Here is a 20,986-nt window from a genome sequence, read left to right on the forward strand (position 1 = left end):
TAGCCAGGGCAATGTAAAAATCCAGTTAACAACAACAAATACCTACTAATGAAAAAAGTCCTGTGAATTTTGACTGGAACGCTAGACTAGGGTTCTCCTCACCTCCAGTCCAGGAAGTCCCACTCTTATTTTGTATTTATCACTTCAGGCAAGTCCAAAACTATTAGCGTTACTTATTAAGGCTATTATAGATTATGTTTTAAAAAGCAGAGACAGTGCTCCTGGTCGGTCTGCTGGTCTTCGTGGTTTTGATCAGCCAGTCATAGGAGCATCTCTCTGGTAACTGCTGAAGAAAAGCCACTGCTGCAACCACCAAATCAAAAACAAAAAACCTTTTATTGCATTGATCCTATCCACTTGTTATTCATAGTTGCTTTGTTTTCTATCTGTGCAGAGAAAACTACAGGCAGGTGTGTCCCATGTCCAGATTGTGTGTAGTTGTGATTTAGTTTATTGTATTTACACATGGCTTGAGAATAAACAATAGCTGCACCCACTGAAATCAGACTACCATGTCTTTGTTTTGGGCTGGGGTTGGATCTGCCCGCAAAAAAAAATTATTTCCATAATTGTGAAATGTGGAAATTATAGAACAATTAAAACACATCTAAAACAAGAGATGACACTTGGAGAGGAGCACGCCGGTTCTTACCCCTCCATAAATCTTATGTGTCACTAATAGTCTCTCAGCACAGTAACAGGACCACCGCTGCTAATGTACACACTGGAACCAAGTCCATCAGTCTTTAATAAATGACGTTACCCTCCCAGGGCACGAGCAACAGGCCGTGTCCACAGCCTGGCCTGGATTTCTAAGACTTAATGGATAGCCAATTGCATGAAGCTTCAGTGCTTCTTGGTTGCATTTATACATATTTTCACTTTATTCAAATCTGATCATCCATCCATCCATCCATTATCCAAACCGCTTATCCTGCTCTCTGTCATGGGTGTGTGATCTGGGTCATCGGGGCTCGCCCGTCCCCATCCCCTGATTGGTGTTTCAGTTCACCTGCGCCCGTGTGCCTGAGTGATCCTGATTGCCTGGCTTCACGCACCTGTTCCCTTCTCCCATTGGCTGTGCGGCACCTGCGCCCAATCTCCCTCCCCTTTCTCCCGGTTTCTCGGGCTCCTTGTCGGATTGTGTCACACACTCACAGGGACTCTTGGTCATCAGATACGCCACATCATGTTGTGAGTTTTTCCCGCTGTCTCTACCTGCTGTTTATAGTTTTGTGTTATTAAAGAGGTGTTCTGGCCCAGTTTGTCTCCGCTGTCTGCACTTGGGTCCTCTCCCTGCTCTCGCCGTGACACTCTCGGGGTCACGGAACGCTCGAGCCTATCCCAGCAGTCATCTGGTCATCTGTAGGGATTAGTCCAGGAAAAATTTTTTAAAAAGTTCAGCGAATCAAAACAACTGTTTAAAAAAACCTTTGTTAGTGGAGGTGTCATACTGGAATATTAATTTGCCACATTTCAGGTGTAAGAGGTTTGTCTGTCTTTAAAAAAAGGGCCATTTTAAATCTTTTTTAAAAAAAAAGCTTTTTGGCTTTGTCACTCCTGTTGATTGCAGTGGACTTCTTGCTACTCACCTCGAATACCTACAATTACCCAACCACCCACTCACATACACACACACTCAAGCATATACATGCAACCTGCAATCTGTGACTCAATAGTGTACTGCAGTTGGTGTGTGTGTGTGCATGCATGCGTGCGCGTGTGTGTGTGTTCTTCCGAGGAACTTAACAGTGGCTGGGAGTCTTTGCAGGCGGTTTCTATGGAAACGACTGTAAAAGGTCTTGAAAATAGAGTGAAGTGGTGATGTGTAGGAGAGGGAAGATGAGGGAAGAAAAGAGGAAACATGATGAAAGAGCAGTGGAGGAGAAAGAGGGGTACATGAATAAGGATGCAGAGAGCAAGAGAGGATCAAAGAGAGCGATGAGAAGAGGAGATGTGTTATTGTGGCATGTAAGTCTTCTTTGTTTGCATGGATCATGTTCAAGCATGTAAACGAAAAAGTATTCAGCACTTAGTTTTCTCTCCCTCCCAAATTTTTGACATATATTAGCATTTATGTATATCCCTTAGATGCAGGCTGTTTCACTCCAACTCTCTCTGTGGTAGTTATTTTGCCATAATGTGTTCACAAAAATAATCCCCCTCACTGTTGTCCTTTCAGCCATCCCTCACACTTCCACAAGAAGTTGAATTATAGGGCGTCCGGATAGCGTGGCGGTCTATTCTGTTGCCTACCAACACGGGGGTCGCCAGTTTGAATCCCCGTGTTGACTCCGGCTTGGTCGGGTGTCCCTACAAACACACCTGGCCGTGTCTGCGGGTGGGAAGCCGGATGTGGGTATGTGTCCTGATCGCTGCACTACCGCTTTCTCTGGTCGGTCTGGGTCGGGGCGACTGTTCAGGGGGGCGGGGGGGGCAAATGGGGGGAATAACATGATCCTCCGACGCACTACGTCCACCTGGCGAAACTCCTCACTGTCGGGTGAAAAGAGCAACTGGCGACTCCACATGTATCGGAGGAGGCATGTGGTCGTCTGCAGCCCTCTCTGGATTGGCAGAGGGGGTGGAGAAGCGATCAGGACGGCTCGGGAAAAAATTATAATTGGCCAAGTACATTTGGGGAGGGAAAAAAAGGGGGGGGGGATCTAGAAAAAAATTTATTATACATAAAATTGACTTTTGCCTCCGCTTTAAGTTGTGGCTGCAATATCTGTAGCGTTACTGGTGAGTGTATGTAAGCGTTGGGTGGTTAGGTTATGTGATTTTAATGCATATTTGAACTGTGAGGTTTTTGTCTGTACACTTTTTTTTTTATTTGAATATGAATGAATCATCGTCTCCATGTGCTTCAACACTTGATTTGGATTTGGATTTGAATTGAATTGGTGAGGACAGATTTGTTTAGAGTCAGAAACCCTGGGATTCTGGCCTTGGCAGAGAGCAGAGGAAGCCTGACACGAGCTCGAGGAGGCTCAATTAAGTTTTTGTGTCGCTCAGCATGGCCCTCTTCAGTGTGTGTCACCCTTCATCAGTCTGATTTATACACGCAAACTAGAATTTCTTCAGAATAGGGAAGCTGTTGTTTCTACATACACACACGCAAACACGCAAAAAGTCCATGTCATATTACTAATAATGGGCAGTCAGTATTGACTGGCTGAGCATGTCATCCTGGGTGACTAGTGTGTGTTTGTGTCTGTGTGTGTGCATGAGTGTGTGAGGGCTGAAGGAGGGGTTAAGAGGTGGTTTCATGGTCAGGGTCATGACTGGATTTTGCAGGTCAAGAGCCGGATGACAGCGGGGAAATGCCATTTCTCGAGCCATGTTAGTGTCTCAGCACCTTTTAGGAGTACTGTTTACCGCTGTATTTGGCCCAAGCCCAAGGCTTTTCAGCTGTTTCAGCTCAGTAGTGTTTCAGTCCCTTTTCACAGGACCCAGGTTCATGAAAACATGACACTTGTCCATATTTCAAGTCTTGACTCCTTGTTTTAGAAACCAAGGGCTTAACAGATTTGTATACTTTTTAAATAAACACACTAAACTCAGTCTAATTTCTGCAGCATTCTCCCTTATTTGTTCCTTGCGGTCAGGGAGCAGATGTAATGATTATATGTAAAGCAAAGTTGTGTAATATTACGTAATGTGGGGAAACATTTTGTGCTGCAGGGAATACATCTAAAGTGCTCCCAGAAATAAACACATGTTCAAAGTCATATCAAGTTCCTTAGTTTGCCTGAAGACCCATACAGCGGGTCTCGGTCGCTTTATAATCAAACTTCAACGATTGTTATTTCCGTTAAGGAAAAGCTGTAAAAATGATAACGTACAATATAATTGCAATATTGCAAATTGTATTATTGACAACCCAGGGAGTGTTTTGCCCAGAGATTAAACACCTGTGGCCAAAGTTCGTGCTATTACCTTAGCTTATGTGCACATGCCCTTCAGAAAGTCTCTATCCCGACTGTTCCCCGATGTCAGTCCTCGGGTTGGTTTCTGTTCTTATCACTAGCAGGTCGCCCGCTACCTATATCTTGCTAGCTGATGTTGTAGCTGGTGTATTATTTCCCTCCACCTTATTATCGAGTCACTGTTTGAATGTGATGCAATCTTTGCCGAGATCATTGTAACCGAGCAAACAGAAGACAGCGATATGTGTTATCAACAGAATGTGTGTGTGTGTGTGTGTGTGTGTGTGTGTGTGTGTGTGTGCGTATGTATATATATATATATGTGTGTGTGTGTGTGTGTGTGTGTGTGTGTGTAGGCCTCACAAATATCCATGTGCCCTTCAAATGATTCCTCTCCTCTTTTATGTTATTCTAACTTTTCTTAAGAGCCATTTTTAATCATTGCGTTGAAAGCTGTTTAGGCACAATTAATCTTCTGGCTGGTTACTTTAATGTGTTTTTGGCAGGGCCTTGCACTGCGTTTTTCCGTTGGCCAACAAGAGCATATTAAGTTACATTGTGATGTTACGTCTATGCATAAGTCACTGCCATTGTTTAATTCCTATCCAGTGGCATCGTTGATAGGACCTTGAATACGGGAGGTCTGTTTTCTTATAACCTTGACCATTTGATTATGTCGGCCAGTTTTTGCTTTTTTTGTTTTTTTGTTTTTTTTTTGCTTTTAGGTATTTGCTCAGTTCACTTTTTCACTCCTCTCTGTATCTTAGATTGTAGGCTAGTCATAGTGTACAGCTATGATATTTGTAAGAGGAACCTTCTGCAGTTGCAGCTATATTTGTGATTTCCTACACTAACACTGAATTCAAAGACTTGCCAGTTTGTTTTGAACACACAAGGCACTCATTTCCTGGCCCATTTGGGACTGAAGGCCACGGGAAAGCCAGCGAGGCACAACACAGGGTCTGAATACATGCAGGACATGACACAAACACCGGCTTCACCCGGGGCACAAATAGAATAGTGGAATTAAAATTTATGGTGAAATAATTTCCTGCCCCTTATATTTAGCTGGAATATACATATGTTTGAGTTGAGGACAAAAAGATAACCCACATCAGACAGACAGAAATAGTTAACATATTGTGTTAGAGAGCATGGTTAATTAGAGCATTGTCTCTGTCTCTCTCTCACTCACTCGCCCAGCTTGTTTTGTTTATCTTGCACTCCCTCGCTCTAAAAAACACTGTGGCAAGGTTGTTGCCACTGTCTGGGTTCCCCTGACACAGAGACATGGACACAGATCGCTGATGAGGGCACAACAGCCCCTTTATTAAAAAATCGTTTAAAAACACCAGAGTTAAAACCATATGAAAAAGACTAAAAACAAATGTTCATTAAAAGTCTTGTCAACAGGGAGAGGCTCTGTGGCTCTGGCATCTGCATTTGGGGTGTGGAACCAGTTTCTGTCCTGAGTCAATTAGACCAACTCAGGACAGCTGGTCCACTCCCCACTCTGCCACATTCTTCCCCCTTCACTCTGATGCTGGGGAGAAACCCTGGCAGAAGCCTACCCCCCACCCCCAGAGGGCACTGTAGGGAGAGAGTGCTTTCCTGCTCCTCTTCTTCCTCAGCGTGGGTCCAGGGCACTGGCTCCAGTATGTCTGGTGGTTAGCCGTCCGGACTCTGACGCAGGGTTTCCATACCTCACTTAGCTGGCCACCAGCATGTCCCCAGTGCAAAATCTCCCCGTGGTCTGCTGATGGAGGCGTCTTCCCCGACCCTCCACTCTCCCCTGCTGGGACGACCCAGCTTCTTCGATGATGACCTCTTCCCCGGTCCTCTCCACAAGGCAGCTCCCCACTGTTCATCCTCGCAGACCTGGAGAGGTTGTCACATCCTCCATCGCAGGGCAGCTGGACTATGGGCTGCAGCATTTGCTGCTGGGCGAGACACAAACCCTCCTGATGGGGACAGAGAGAGCTGGCCGTGTAGGGCTAGGTTAGGCACGGGCTGTTGTCCCTCAGCAACTGCTCGGCACCACCCCGACTGCCGCTGGCCCACGATGCAGTGAGATCTTCTTCCCCCAGTGCTGTGGCCCAAGCTGCCAGTTTTCTTCTCAACATGCCTTACCGTTGCCAGGTCCGTGTCGCCTGCCGTGGCAGGGTCCCCATACAGGCCACCACTGTGGCAAGGTTGCTGCCACTACCTGGGTTCCCCAACACAGAGACACGGACACAGATCATTGATAAGAACACAGCAGCCCATTTATTAAAACAACATTTAAAAACACCAGTTAATACCATATGAAAAAGACTAAAAACAAACTTTAATTAAAAGTCCTTTCAGTAGATAGAGACAGCCCAGCTGTCTCTTTAGCTCTGGCATCTTCGTTTGGGATGTGAAACCAATTTATCTGTCCTGAGTCAATTAGACCAACTCAGGACTGCTGGTCCACACCCCACTCTGTGTGTGAGAGAGAGAGAGAGAGAGAGAGAGAGAGAGAGAGAGAGAGAGAGAGAGAGAGAGAGAGAGAGAGACACACACACACCCACACACACAGAGAAACACAGAGTATGGTTACAGACACTCGGCCTTTTAAGTGCTGAGAAATACAATCTTACTGAGACCAGAGGAAGACACTTCCTGTTTGCTGCTCTTAATGTCACCAAAAATACTGATAAAAAACAGACTTACAGTCTCTCCTAGCCTCGTTTGTCCCTCCTTTCTATTTCTCTCTTCTTTTTCTCTCAATCTGCATCTTTCATGTTTTGAAGACCATGGGATATCACTTTTTATGGTTCTTGTGTGACTTAGTCATTACTGGCTGACACGGTCAGACGGCCTCATGGTGTGACATTACCTCAGGCCAACATGACTTATCAATATTGTCTGTTATAAATGGACTGGCGCTATAGCACTGTGAAGTGCTCCTTAGTCACTAGTCAAACAATATGTGCATGCAATATTGAAGGAATATTCCTTAAGGTGTTTTATGACCCAGATATCCGGGTCGCCAAATCCTCCTTTAGCTTGTTTCACACCTCCAGGTCGGCAACAGTTTTCTCTGCACATGAGGTGAAATTCCTCAGAGACGATGAGCAAACGGACTAGAGACTGTTTGTGCTAGAGGATAAATTCTGAGTCTCATCACCAGCCAGTCAGACTAGCTTGGTCTAGTCAGAAAGGCACGAGCTGAGGAAGCCTCTTCGATGAGAGGCGAAACGTCTTCACGGATATATACCAAGTCCAGTTGCACTTGATTCAGCTCCTTTGGATAACCATGACCTGGATGAATGAGAACATTCACAGACAGACTAGAGACATTTTCTATGGTAATATAACTTATATTGTCCGAGGAATACATACCTATAAATTTTAGTTTAGCAATATCTCGGAGATGTCTCATTATTGTTTCATCGCGTAAAATCCACATCCTTCATTTTTATAGACTTGATCCAGTGCCAATATACATTGATGAGCCAAAACATTATGACCGCCTGCCTAATATGCTGTTGGCGCCGTGTGCCACCAAAACAGCGCCAACCCACCAAGGCCATGGACTCTATAATAAGGTGGATTAGATACCACAGGAATGTGAACCAGGCCGCTCTGATGGCTGAGCAGAATAGACCGCTGTTCCGCTGGGATGTTCGTATCCCAGACTCGCCGTAACCGGTCACGGCCACACCGTCCACGGAGTAAGGCATTCATTAGGCCACCCTTACCCGAGGGATAGTGGGTGTAGATCGGTGTAGTGTTCAGGGACTCATTGTTCTCCAGCGACCCCTCTGGCCCATCCGGGCGCCTGCAGCTAAGGAACCGAAAGCATTCTCCGTACGTCTCCTTTGCGGCCTGAAGGTAATGCAATCCATGCGAGGCTTCAGCGTGTAAAATAGCGAGAGCAGCCGACACGAGTTTGAAGGAAGCTGGTGTTACGACTATCTCCTTCCTGTGGAAACGTGAGCCAGGGGAGTTATTCAACAAGAGTTCCGGCCATATGCCATTGGGTTAATCAGGTGGGATAAGGGGGAAAACTAGAAATAAACTTATAAAAAAAATAAGATTAATGTGAACCAGATACCACAGGACCTCTGAAGGAGTGCTGTGGTATCTGGCACCAAAACATTAGCAGCAGCTCCTAGTCCTTTAAGTTGCGAGGTGGAGCCGCCATGGATCGGACATGCAGTCGAACACATCCCACAGATGCTCAATCAGATTGAGACTTGGAGACTTTTAAGGCCAGGGAACACCTTGAACACTTAGTCATGTTCCTCAAACCATTCCTGAACAATGTGTGCAGTGTGGCAGGGCGCATTATCCTGCTGAAAGAGGCCACTGCCATCAGGGAATACCATGATTGCCATGAAGGGGTGTACCTGGTCTGCAACGATGTTTAGGTAGGTGATATGTGTCAAATTGACATCCACATGAATGGCATAACCCAGGGTTTCCCAGCAGAGCATTGCCCAGAGCATCACACTCCTTCTACCAGTTTGCCTTCCCACAGTGCATCCTGGTGCCATCACTTCCCCAGGTAAACGGCGCACACATACACAGCCAGCCACGTGATCTAAAAGAAAAAAGGACTCATTGGACCAGGCGACCTTCTTCCACTGCTCCATGGTCCAGTTGCGATGCTCGCATGCCCATTGTAGGGGCTGTCAGTGGTGGACAAGGATCAATATGGGCACTCTGACCGGTCTGCCGCTATGCAGCCCCATATGCAACAGGGTGCGATGCACTGTTTGTTGTGACACATTCTTCCCGTAACCATCATTAAAATATTCGGTAACACTTTAGTATGGGGAACGTAGTCACCATTAATTAGGTGCTTATTAGCATGCAAATTAGCAACATATTGGCTCTTAATTAGTCATTATTACGTACTCATTAATGCCTTATTCTGCATGGCCTTATTATACAACCAGTAAGCCATTAACTATGAGTTTTCCCTCTATAACCTCAGAATTATTGCTTATTAGTAGTACCATCTCAATATGCTTTGCTTAGTATGGACTTTATAAGGTGGTAGTACCACAAGAAGAGTTATTCTCCCTTACTAACACTTAATGAATATGGTCTGTTCTTACATAACAAAACACAAAACTAATAGTTAATAGTGTTAAATTACTGTAAATTAAGTTTTTGTTACTTAGAATATGTTCCCCATACTAAAGTGAAATCTTGATCATTACTAACTCACTAGTAATTAAGTTTTTTTTATGTTCCCCATACTAAAGTGTTACCAAATTTTCTGACTTGTGCCACAGTAGACCTTCTGTTGGTTTGGACCAGACGGGATAGCCTTCGTTGCCCTCATGCATTGATGAGCATAGGGCGCCCAACACCCTGTTGCCAGTTTGTGGTTTGTCCCTCCTCGGACTACTGTCAGTAGATACTCGCCACTGCTGACCAGGAGCACCTCATGAGCCTTGCCGTTTCAGAGATGTTCTGACCCAGTCGTCTGGCCATAACAATTTGGCCCTTGTCAAAGTCACTCAGGTCTTTACCCCTGCCCATTTCTCCTGCATCCAACACGTTGACTACGAGAACTGATTGTTCACTTACCATCTAATCTACCCAGACGTTGACATGTGCCATTGTTTGGAGATGGTCACTGTTATCCAGTTTACGTGAGTGGTCATAATGTTTTGGCTCATCTGTGTACTTTCTGCAAAGGATATGAGGAACAGTTTCCACCTCCATAAAGAGGTGAATGAGATTAATCGCATGGGTTTTATAAAGAAAATTAAGAAGCGCCTATCTCAGGAAGCTATGAAACTGAAAGCTTGTTTGTCGATTAACTTGACTTAAAATCCAGTTTGGTTTTTTTCCTTAGCCTTGTGCATCCAAGCTTGAGCTCTGTGTGTGTACAAGGGGTTTTATTGACTAGTTAAATCTGTGGAAGACATATGGTACTGTGTGTGCTGAAAGTACACTGTTTGTACTATTTTCCATGGAAAGTTTCTTAGTTTGAAAGACAGGGGTGCTTTTCATTATGATACTCATGCTTCAGTGAAAACTGAAAACAACGGTTGCTTATTATTCTTGAAGTAAGGCTACATTAGGACACAACGGCTTCTGCAGGTCAGTGTAGTGGTGGAAGTGCCAGTGAAGCCAATATATTACTTGGGAAGTTAATGTTATTCTTAAATTGTATAAAGCAGAATTCAGTCAGCCCATTAAAAGTACAAGACTTCTTCAGAGGAGTGGTTGTCATTTCGTAAGACCTTGGACTTCTAAAAAGAGAGCAAAAGTAGAACTTCCAAATATTTCTTTTGGGCAATAGTCCAGCAGTGTAGCAGCAGTACGTTGTTGTAAGCAGTGCATTTTGCCATAGTGTATTTCCTGTATTTGATCTATGAAGCAACTCATTGTGCAGGACTGTTAAAGAATCTGGTTCAGCTGTTATTTATTTGTTGTTTAACTGTTACCTTAGTGAGCCTGTAGTAATAGAGGCACATGGCAGTGGTATGGTGGATCAACTGCACAATTTGAACCATGAAACAAACACTAATTTAGTACTAGTATAGTATGGAACTAATATAATTAATTGTTTCCACACGGCCCTAGCAGTGCCGCTAGGACCACAAAGCGGGTCGACTAGTAATCAGAATGTTGCTGGTTCAATCCCAGGCTCCTGTGGAGAGCGTGTCGAAGTGTCCTTGAGCAAGACACTGCACCCTTAACTGCTCCTGATGAGCAGGTTGGCACCTTGCATGGCAGCCTCCGCCATCAGTGTATGAATGTGTGTGTGAATGGGTGAATGTGAGGCATACACTATAAAGCACTTTAAGTGGTCAGTAGACTAGAAAAGCGCAATATAAATGCAGCCCATTTACCATATAGTTTCGAATAGATGAGAATATATGGGGAGCTCTCACTGTGTCTCATTCAATAAATGAATGCAAATCCACAAGTCCCACTTAGGAAAATAAAAAACTTCGGTTATATTTGACATAATTCAAGTATTTGAAATCATCAACCTCTGTGACTTCATGTATGTTTCTGTGTCAAGACTTAAGCTGACAGTTTTCCTGCTCTCATCCCTCTCTTCTTCCAGTTGGGAAGAACTGGAATAAGAAACTGATGTCAAACATTATGTAAAGTTTCTCAATGTAAAATAAGACTCTGTCTCTCTCTCTGCCTCTCTCTGTCTCGCTCTCTCTCTGTCTCATTTCATCCTCCCAGCGGTGAGCCAAGTGACCGACAGCTGCACCAGAAATGGGGAAGCAGAACAGCAAGCTCCGTCCAGAGGTGATGCAGGACCTGCTGGAGAGCACCGACTTCACCGAGCATGAGATCCAGGAATGGTACAAGGGCTTTCTGAGAGATTGCCCCAGCGGCAACCTCTCCATGGAGGAGTTCAAGAAGATCTACGGCAACTTCTTCCCGTATGGCGACGCCTCCAAGTTCGCCGAGCACGTCTTCCGCACGTTTGATGCCAACGGAGATGGGACGATAGACTTTCGGGAGTTTATCATCGCACTGAGCGTGACCTCCCGCGGCAAGCTGGAGCAGAAGTTGAAGTGGGCTTTCAGCATGTATGACCTGGACGGGAATGGGTACATTAGCAAAGCCGAGATGCTGGAGATCGTCCAGGTGAGGTTATACTTTGTATATTAAAAGAGTCAGTGGAGGACCCTGGTTCCTCTAGACTGAAATATAGTATAATAAAAGTGAAATTCAAAAGGCGGTTTGAAGTATTGGTTTATCGCCAACCACCCGATTGTTTAGTGAGTGTGGATATTCGTTCGACTGCTAACATTTGAGTTTCAAAACAAAGGGAACGTAACGGTTCTCAAGCAAGATACATGAATATACATTAAATTAAAAGGAGAAGTGACTGCCCCGGGGCTTATGTCAAATGTGGGCGTGGGAAGTTAAGTATACTGAATGGAAAAATAATGCTGAGAACATGTAACAGTTTATAGTCAGATAATAGCCTCATGCTAAGTTCTCACTGTGGCCCTAGGACAGTCTTAAGCTAATTTCCATCAGGTGACACACACACACACGGATGCAGATACACACAGACGCAGAGTGTAACATTGACCAGGGCAGGGATTATTAAACACAGACACATAAACATCATAAACAGTACCAGCAGCGTATCCATAACACTCTCTTTATGAGACATGCAGGTCAGAAGGAAAAAAAAGCGCTGGCATTTTAAGACCCAGAAAACAATGAACGGTAATCCATGAGGCGGCGTTGCAGGCATGAATTGAGCTTTGCCTCAGACTCGCACAGGATTTCTGTGGAGATTGACAGAGACCTTTAGTTGCTATGCATAGCATTTCATTTCCTATCAGGTTATTTGCTTACGTTTAATGCAGCCTAGGGCTTTATCTAGACAGAATCTAGATGTGTTTTCCATCAGCTGTGGGGTTTTGTACCACCAGGTGCAAATAAACCCCAAACGAAGCCTCATCTTTTGTGTGCTGCACCAGCTGTAAATATTTTCTTTGTATAGTTCATTGGAGGTAGAAGCTTACTCTGGATTTCCTTTTTTAGGAAAAGCAGTCTTTCAAGCTATCTCTGACATCTAAGTCTTGCGTTATCGCGGTAATAATGCAAGCATGTTCTATGCTTGATCATTAGCATATGTTGCAGACAATTAATGTTTTTCTTTCTCATAGTCAAAAAGGCTATTCTTGATGTTCCTCCAATGCAATTAATGGCCCCGGTGCTTATGTGGAAAAAAACTTCAATATTTAGATATTGTTGTCTTTGAAAACAGTGCTTGATGCCCTTTTGAAGTGAGGCAGCCTCACTTAGTGGATTTTTTTTTTCCAAAATCCTATAAGCGCTCTCTTTTTTTGGAAATGAGATGTCATTGTCCAATAATTATATAAGGAAAACCAGCCCAGATGGTGTCAGTGTTTGTGCAAAAAAAAAAAATACAAAAGATTATTTCTCAATTGTTGGGGGTTTTTTTGGGGTTTTTTTAAGCATGGAACACCATTTGTCTCTGCAATAGACTCAACAGGCCTTGGGTTAGGAGTATGAAGATGGAGAGGGTCATGGAAAAGAGAAATCCATTATCTGACCTACAGAGCACTGTCCAGTTCACCAGATCGTCTTTAAAAACAATGAAGACAAGAGAAAAAAGAGAGTCAGGGTGGCAGTTTCCTGCTGAAGTGCTTTTTGTGTAAACAGACCTGCTCCATGTGCGCAGTGTGTGTGTGTGTGTGTGTGTGTGTGTGTGTGTGTGTGTGTGTGTGTGTGTGTGTGTGTGTGTGTGTGTGTGTGCGCGCGCGCGCGCGCAGTGTGTGTGTGTGTGTGTGTGTGTGTGTGTGTGAGACCCAATCCCACACACCTTTAATACTGTCTATAGCCATAGTGGCAGCTTGTTGTGTCCCAGTGTTCAAATTCACCTCGCTCTTTTCTGGGTCTCACTTTTCGAAACGAGAAGTGCCCAGGTCCCCCCCCCCCTTTTTTTCTCCTCAATTGTATCTGGCCAATTACCCCACTCTTCCGAGCCGTCCCAGTCCCTCTGCCAATCCGGGAAGGGCTGCAGACTACCACATGCCTCCTCCGGTAGATGTGGAGTCGCCAGCCGCTTCTTTTCACCTGACAGTGAGAAGTTTTGCCAGGGGGACATAGCATGTGGGAGGATCACGCTATTCCCCCCAGTTCCCCCCTCCCCCCCAAACAAGCGCCCCAAACGGCCAGAGGAGGTACTAGTGCAGCAACCAGGACACATACCCACATCCGGCTTCCCACCCGCAGACACAGCCAATTGTGTCTGTAGGGACGCTCGACCAAGCCAGAGGTAACACGGGGATTTGATGCAGCAATCTCCATGTTGGTAAGCAACAGAATGACTCGCCATGCTACCCAGACACCCTGTGCCCAGGTTTAAATGGCATTCTCGGTCACTGTCTTCCCAGAGAGGAGACGAGGACTACAGAAAACATATGTAAGGAATGAGAGGTATTGGATAGATTGAAGAAGAACAGATATGGAGGAGAGAGACATAAGGATAAGTGACGTGTTGGAAGAGGAGGGAAGTGTGCACATATGTATGTGTATGCATGCACTGTACATGTGTCTGTGTCTGTGCTGCACAGGTCCTTGCACATGTTTGTTATGTATGTGTAGCTTAGTCTTGGTTTTCCTAATGCATGTTCGCTATAAGAGATCCTTACTGAACACCTGTTTGGGGAAACCCAACCCTTGCTTGTTTGTTTATCTCTATGTGTGTGTGGGGGGGGGGGTCTTGCTGCGTACTCATGTCTGAGAACAGGTAGTCTGACGTCGTTTCGGTGAAGTTGACAAAGAATTTTTAAAATGTGCTCGAGCGAGCTTCGTGTTGAGCGCACTTTTGGTATTTTTGTGACAGAGACTTGCAGGACACCTGCGGTGCATTTGGGAACAGGGAGGAATAGATTATTGGCAAGTGTCGGCAGGGGTGGTGTTGAATCCAATCTCCAAACCAATCCAATCCCCTCTTTTTAAAAGGAGCACCTGCTGCGCTGCGAGCGCACTGTCAATTTGGCGGTGGAAGCAAGAGAGCACAGTCTGAAGCTTTCCCACGCACAAAAGGTTCCTCCCAACAAAAGACTGGTGCCTTTGTGGAAGAAGTGATTGATATTACGTGGTTCAAATTTCTAGGCGATTCTGCACTTCCCACTCAATGACATCAGTTTTTATTGTGAAAATGTAATCTCCGTAGTTAATTTTTCATTAAAAGTGGTAACCTGGCGCCGCCCTGATGGCCAAGCAGAATAAACTGCCGTTCTTGCATTATGCTCGTCATGTGGCTGGGAGGTTCGTATCCCAGACTCGCCGTAACCGGTCACGGCCAGAGCGTCCACAGGGTAAGGCATTCATTAGGCCACCCTTACCCGAGGGATAGTGGGTGTAGATCGGTGTAGTGTTTGGGGACTCGTCGTTCTCCAGCGACCCCTCTGGCCCATCCGGACGCCTGTAGCCAAGCAACCGAAAGGGTAATGCAATCCATGCGATGCTTCAGCATGTAAAATAGCGAGAGCAGCCAACACGAGTTTGAAGGAAGCTGGTGTTACAACGATCTCCTACCTGTGGAAATGTGAGCCAGGGGAGTTACTCGACAAGAGTTCCGGCCATGTGCCATTGGGTTAATCGGGTGGGATAAGGGGAAAAATTAGAAATAAATTTGTTTTAAAAAACATAGTAACTTGGGGCGGTCGGGTAGCGTGGCGATCTATTCCGTTGCCTACCAACACGTGGATCACCAGTTTGAATCCCCGTGTTACTTCTGGCTTGGTTGGCCGTCCCTACTGACACAATTGGCCATGTCTGCAGGTGGGAAGCCAGATGTGGGTATGTGTCCTGGTTGGTCGGGGCATCTGTTCAGGGGGGAGGGGGAACTGGGGGGAATAGCGTGATCCTCCCACGCACTATGTCCCCCTGGCGAAACTCCTCAGTGTCAGGTGAAAAGAAGCAGCTGGTGACTCCACATGTATCGCAAGAGGCATGTGGTAGTCTGCAGCCCTCCCTGGATCAGCAGAGGGGGTGGAGCAGTGACCAGGATGGCTCGGAAGAGTGGGGTAATTGGACGGGTATAATTGGGGAGAAATCCACACAAAAAAAAGTAGAAACCTAGGCCTATATGGAAATAAGCAGGTCTATTGTGGTGCGCCCTCATCAACTAAAGGATGAAAAAGGCACAAAAATGAAGTGTGCTATGCGCTGTTGGTGGTGGCGGGTGGTGGACGGCGCAAATAACGGTCATTCTTGACATTAAAATTGCAGCATGCCACCAGATTGACTACGATACACCCGCTACTGTGCCTTTCCTCCCACCTCAGCACACAGCAAGTCACCAAATTACCAAAGAGTGCAACATGCAGACAAAATACCAGCTCGCCTGCACAAATCCCCATGTCGCACCACACGCCTTGGCGAAAATACAGAAGGGCCTTGAATTAGCCTACCTGCACTAAGATGGATGTGAGTCAGACCCCACCTGTCATTGTTTTCCATACATAGACACTGTCTCCCCAGCTTCCATTAAAAAGGTGTTGCTATTCCAGTGGACAAAAGAGCGCACAGCATGACTCAGTCCTGTTTTTCAGCGGGCCACATCCGTTTAGAAGGTGATAAGAGGATAAGAGCAACTTGAAGTTGGGGGGGGGGGTTTACCTTAATGAGTCAGAATACATGTGTCTAAGCGTGTGCAAGCTTTGCACCTGAAAGAATGTTTATGTGGTGTGACTGTGAATGGGTAAAATTGTTAGTCATCCTGGACATCAGCTAATGTATTTTCTTTTGAGAGCATAGTACAGAGCCTGCTTCAGTTTCTTTCTTTCTGAGGAAATATCAAGCCTTGACCTGACTTTGGAAAGGCTGATATTCAACTCAGTCTAAAGCAGGGATAGGCAACATGGTCCAGAAAGGTCCGGTGTGGGTGCAGGTCTTTGTTCCAACCAAGGAGTTACACACCTGAGTCTACAAATCAAGGTCCTTAGCAAAGACTATTGGTTGATCTATAGACTGTATAACTGCTTGATTGGAACAAAGACCTGCACCCACACCGGACCTTTCTGGACCATGCTGCCTATCCCTGGTCTAAAGAATCCATCCTCAGCTGCATAGGAGACCAGATTGTCAGCTGGATTTCATTTTGCACTGTTCAAATGGAGGTGGTATGGGCAGATAGATGGTAATGATGGTGAAAGCTGAAAAGTGGGGGAAGATTGTTGGTTTTTAATTTATTATTGCTTATTAGTCTTTTCATTTGTTTTGTTTTTTTCTTTTTGGATTTTTTCTCCCCTTTTTGCTCCCCAATTGTATCCGGCCAATTACCCCACTCTTCCCAGCCATCCCGGTCGCTGCGCCACCCCCTCTGCCAATCCGGGGAGGGCTGCAGACTACCACATGCCTCCTCCGATACATGTGGAGTCACCAACCGCTTGTTTTCACCTGACAGTGAGGAGTTTCACCAGGGGGACATAGCACATGGGAGGATCACACTATTCCCCCCAGTCCCCCCCCCAAACAGGCGCCCTAACCGACCAGAGGAGGCGCTAGTGCAGTGATCAGGACACATACCGACATCCGACTTCCCACCTGCAGACATGGCCGATTGTGTCTGTAGGGACGCCTGACCAAGCTGGAGGTAACACGGTGATTCGAACCGCCGATCCCCGTGTCAGTAGCAACGGAATAGATCACCACGCCACCGGGACGCCCCTTATTTGTTAATTTTTATTCATACAGTAACTTGTTGATAATATTTTACAGTCTGTGAAACACCAATTGGCTTTATGATATGCAATTATAATTGCATATCATAAAGCCTAACACGATGAACTGACACAATGTGCCAGCATCATTATGCAATTAAACACGTTAAATTCAATAAATGTTATTTTAATGTTTTCTGCAAATTCCTACGTGATACAGCAAATCTGAAATTATTTTTGTGTTCAGTTTGACATTGTCTATCATAATCTCTGATTTTTTTTTAAGGAAGCAAAACGTTTGAAAAAAAAATGTTGTACAGTGTTATTAGGATTAGCTTGTGGTCTCAACACACCGTTGTCTCATTTAAAAGAGATAACATCTACTAACTGTTGTTATCAAGGACAGTGTTTGCCAAATACTTCACAAACACAAAAAAAATCCTGTCATTCCTCCCACACTGCTCTCAGTGTTCTCTCTTCACATTTGCCTCCATTTACCAGAGTGTGCCAATGCTGGTGCTCAATCCTGCAGAGAGTGTGTAAATGCTAGTGATGCTTGTAATTGTCCTTGCTGTGGGAGTAATTGAATGAGATGGATTAGAGCCAGCCCGGCTCATTTTCTTCAGATAGTGACAGAACCCCCGAACGAGACGGATAAAAACCACCTTGTCCTCTCATCAATTGTTGAGGTTTTACCTTTCCATCTACCTTTCCATTTGAAACACAGTGCTATCATGGCTGTGCCAGACAGGCTTGAGGGCCATTGTCTCAAAAGAAGAGGTGTGTGTAAAGAGCTTCCCCGGAGGTAATTAACGGAGACTGAATGGAGCAGGAGGAGGCTAGATGGATAGATCGCCACTCAATTGGATTATTGGAAGGAGTATTTATTGTTGCAGTAAAGATAAGAGAGAGTGGATATGCATCCACTATGTGTACCCTGGTATATGTGCATGTGTGCATGCTTTAAGCCAGTGAGAAGGATGGTAATGTGATTGTGTTCGCTCTTACTTTCCTCTCTGATCCATTAGTGGGAAGTTATAGACTTGAGTAATGGCTGAGTAGCTAAATGTTGTTATTGTTTTTTTCATATTTCCCTCTCTGTCCTCCACCCAGCCCAAGGTCAGGTTCCGTCAGGCTCCACAGAAATTGATGCTTTGATCCTGTTTGGGAGCACCCTGCCATATGAATACAAAACATGCACGATAGAGCCCCCATCTCTCTTCTGTGTGGGGCATTCAGGATGCAGCATGGATGCTGCTGAAACCTTTAGTGCTTTGTAAAGGTTGGCATAATGTCTGTGAAAGATGCCAAACTAGGTGCCTCTGTGTGTGGGCGAGAAAAACGTAGAGAGAGCGAGAAAGGGAAGCAGAGTGACTGAGAGGCGGAGAAAAGCGCCCTGAGAGATTTCCTTGTGAAATTACAGAAAGAAATAAGGGAACTCTCACAGTAATGCACAAGACGAGGTGAGAGTGGAGACACATACAGACTATCAACCAGGGTGAGCGAGTAGCAGGCAGAGTGTTATGTGTGTCGAGAGATGCCTAGAAAGCCACAGCATGTCAAGATGGGAATCATGTTTGCTGGATATTGGTAAGAAAAGAAACAGCCCTGTTGGAAATTTGGGAAATGGGCCTCAGATATTGGATTTCTGTGAGGTCTGTGAGCATTTCCTTTTCTAGTACCTAAATGGCCTCAAAATTGATCAGAAAGAGTCACTGCAATAATTAATGGGTTTTTTTTTCAGTAACAACTCAGTGATCACCATTGTCATAATCAATACCTTATGGTGATCGAAAGTCGCCAGGAAAAATCATTCCTATACTAATTGGATTATTGTGATCAAACTTTATACTTAAAGTAATCACCTTGGGTCTTTCATACATGTGAAAATTTGTAAAAAATATATTTTAAAACTGAGTTAATTAAGAAGGTTTGGGCCAGCTGGGTGGCGTGGCAGTCTATTTTGTTGCCTACCAGCACGGGGATAGGCAGTTCGAATCCTCGTGCTACTTCCGGCTTGGTCGGGTGTCTCTACAGACACAATTGACCGTGTCTGTGGGTATATGTCCTGGTCGCTGCACTAGCACCTCCTCTGGTCGGTTGGGGTGCCTGTTCAGGGGGGAGGTGGAATTGGGGGGAATAGCGTGATCCTCCCATGCGCTACGTCTCCCTGGTGAAACGCCTCACTGTCAGGTGAAAAAAAGCGGCTGGCGACTCCACATGTATCGGAGGAGGCATGTGGTAGTCTGCAGCCCTCCCCGGATCAGCAGAGGGGGTGGAGCAGCGACCAGGACGGCTTGGAAGAGCGGGGTAATTGGCCAAGTACAATTGGGGAGAAAAAAAGGGGGGGATTAAGAAGATCAAATGTTTTGTTTGGTGTGTGTGTGTGTGTGTGTGTGTGTGTGTGTGTGTGTATATATTCTCTCCCTTGATACTGAATGGCACCACCTCCACTCCAAAACTTTGGAAATCCTCCTCTGAACTCACCTAACAATGGTATAGGTTTATTTTCATTTGTAGGCTTTGGTATACTGTTATTTAAAATGTACTTATGGCAACGCGAAGCAATGTTACGATAACAAAAGTTTATTTTTGAATTTCCTTTTTGACGTGTTTTAAGCATTTTCCTATTTCGTTACAGTACAATAGCCGACAGTAGGCTGTCTGTCATTCAGTTAAATACAATAAAATGAAGTTGTGTGTTTCATTATATTATATTTATTTAGCAAGTGTACGCTTTTCAATTAGATGATCATTTAAAAAAAAAAAAAAACAACAAAAGCTCAACTTTGCTTTAAGTGATCAACCGCTCATGATAAACCGGCCTGGACAGAGGTGATCACACTAAGTGGTTTCCACCGTATTTGATACATGCATTCGTACCTTTTTTAAAAGAGAGTGGGTAAAGACTAATGTTATTTTCACTTTATAGCAGACCAGGCTAGGCTGAACATGGCTGTTGGTTGTATCAGCCTGCTGAAGCCTCAGACCGGACGGACACTTGCTGGTGTGATAGGAGGCATAACCAGAGCCTATGCAAAGTTTGCACAGCTCAGCAATCACACTCAGTTCTCCCCTGGTCACATGTCAGCTCCCATCCCCCTCGAATCCCCCTCCTTATTAGCAATAGACAAACCCCCTAATGCAACACAAAGGAGGGAAGACACAACACTGTTGAGTGTGATTTGCACCTTCGTGTTTACCTCCACCCATATTTCACTAAGCCCTGAAAATCTGGTATTTGAATGGTGACTGTATTTTCATTCTGGTTCTCGTTTGTTATTAACAGTTATCACCAGCACAGTTGCTGGACGGATATTATTGTGACTCTGTCTAATGTTTGGTAATTGTCTTTCTTTTTTCTTTTTTCTTTTTTTGTTTTTTTCTTTTTCTTTTTTCTCCGCAATTGTACCCATCCAATTACCCCACTCTTCTGAGCCGTCCCGGTCACTGCTCCACCCCATCTGCCAATCTGGGGAGGGCTGCAGACTACCACATGCCCCCTCCAATACATGTGGAGTCGCCAGCCACTTCTTTTCCCCTGACAGTGAGGAATTTCGCCGGGGGGCCATAGCGCATGAGAGGATCACATTATTCCCCCCAGTTCCCCCTCCCTCCTGAACAGGCACCCTGACCGACCATTGGAGGTGCTAGTGCAGTGATCAGGACACATACCCACATCTGGCTTGTGTCTGTAGGGACGCCCAACCAAACCAGAGGTTACACGGGGATTCGAACCGGCGATCCCCGTGTTGGTAGGCAACAGAATAGACTGCTACGCCCCCCGGACACCCTATTGTCTTTCTTTTTTAATTGCATTTCCTCTGTTTATGTCCGCTGCTGATGCACAGCTCAATTTTCCAACATGGGGTATATAAA

General features: G+C 45.2%; 1 protein-coding gene across 3 annotated transcripts in view; it reads left to right on the forward strand.

Annotated features, from left to right (window-relative positions):
- The window catches only part of LOC130117724 (neurocalcin-delta A), a 122,175-nt gene that overhangs the window by 96,464 nt on the left and 4,725 nt on the right, over nucleotides 1-20,986 (forward strand). For all 3 annotated transcript variants that reach the window (XM_056285901.1, XM_056285902.1, XM_056285903.1), the window contains one exon: nucleotides 11,124-11,534. In XM_056285901.1, the coding sequence (XP_056141876.1) occupies nucleotides 11,157-11,534 (378 nt within the window). In that variant the 5' untranslated portion in view covers nucleotides 11,124-11,156. The remainder of the gene's footprint in view (nucleotides 1-11,123; nucleotides 11,535-20,986) is intronic.

This window comes from Lampris incognitus, chromosome 9 (genome assembly GCF_029633865.1).
Source record: "Lampris incognitus isolate fLamInc1 chromosome 9, fLamInc1.hap2, whole genome shotgun sequence".
NCBI lineage: Eukaryota > Metazoa > Chordata > Actinopteri > Lampriformes > Lampridae > Lampris > Lampris incognitus.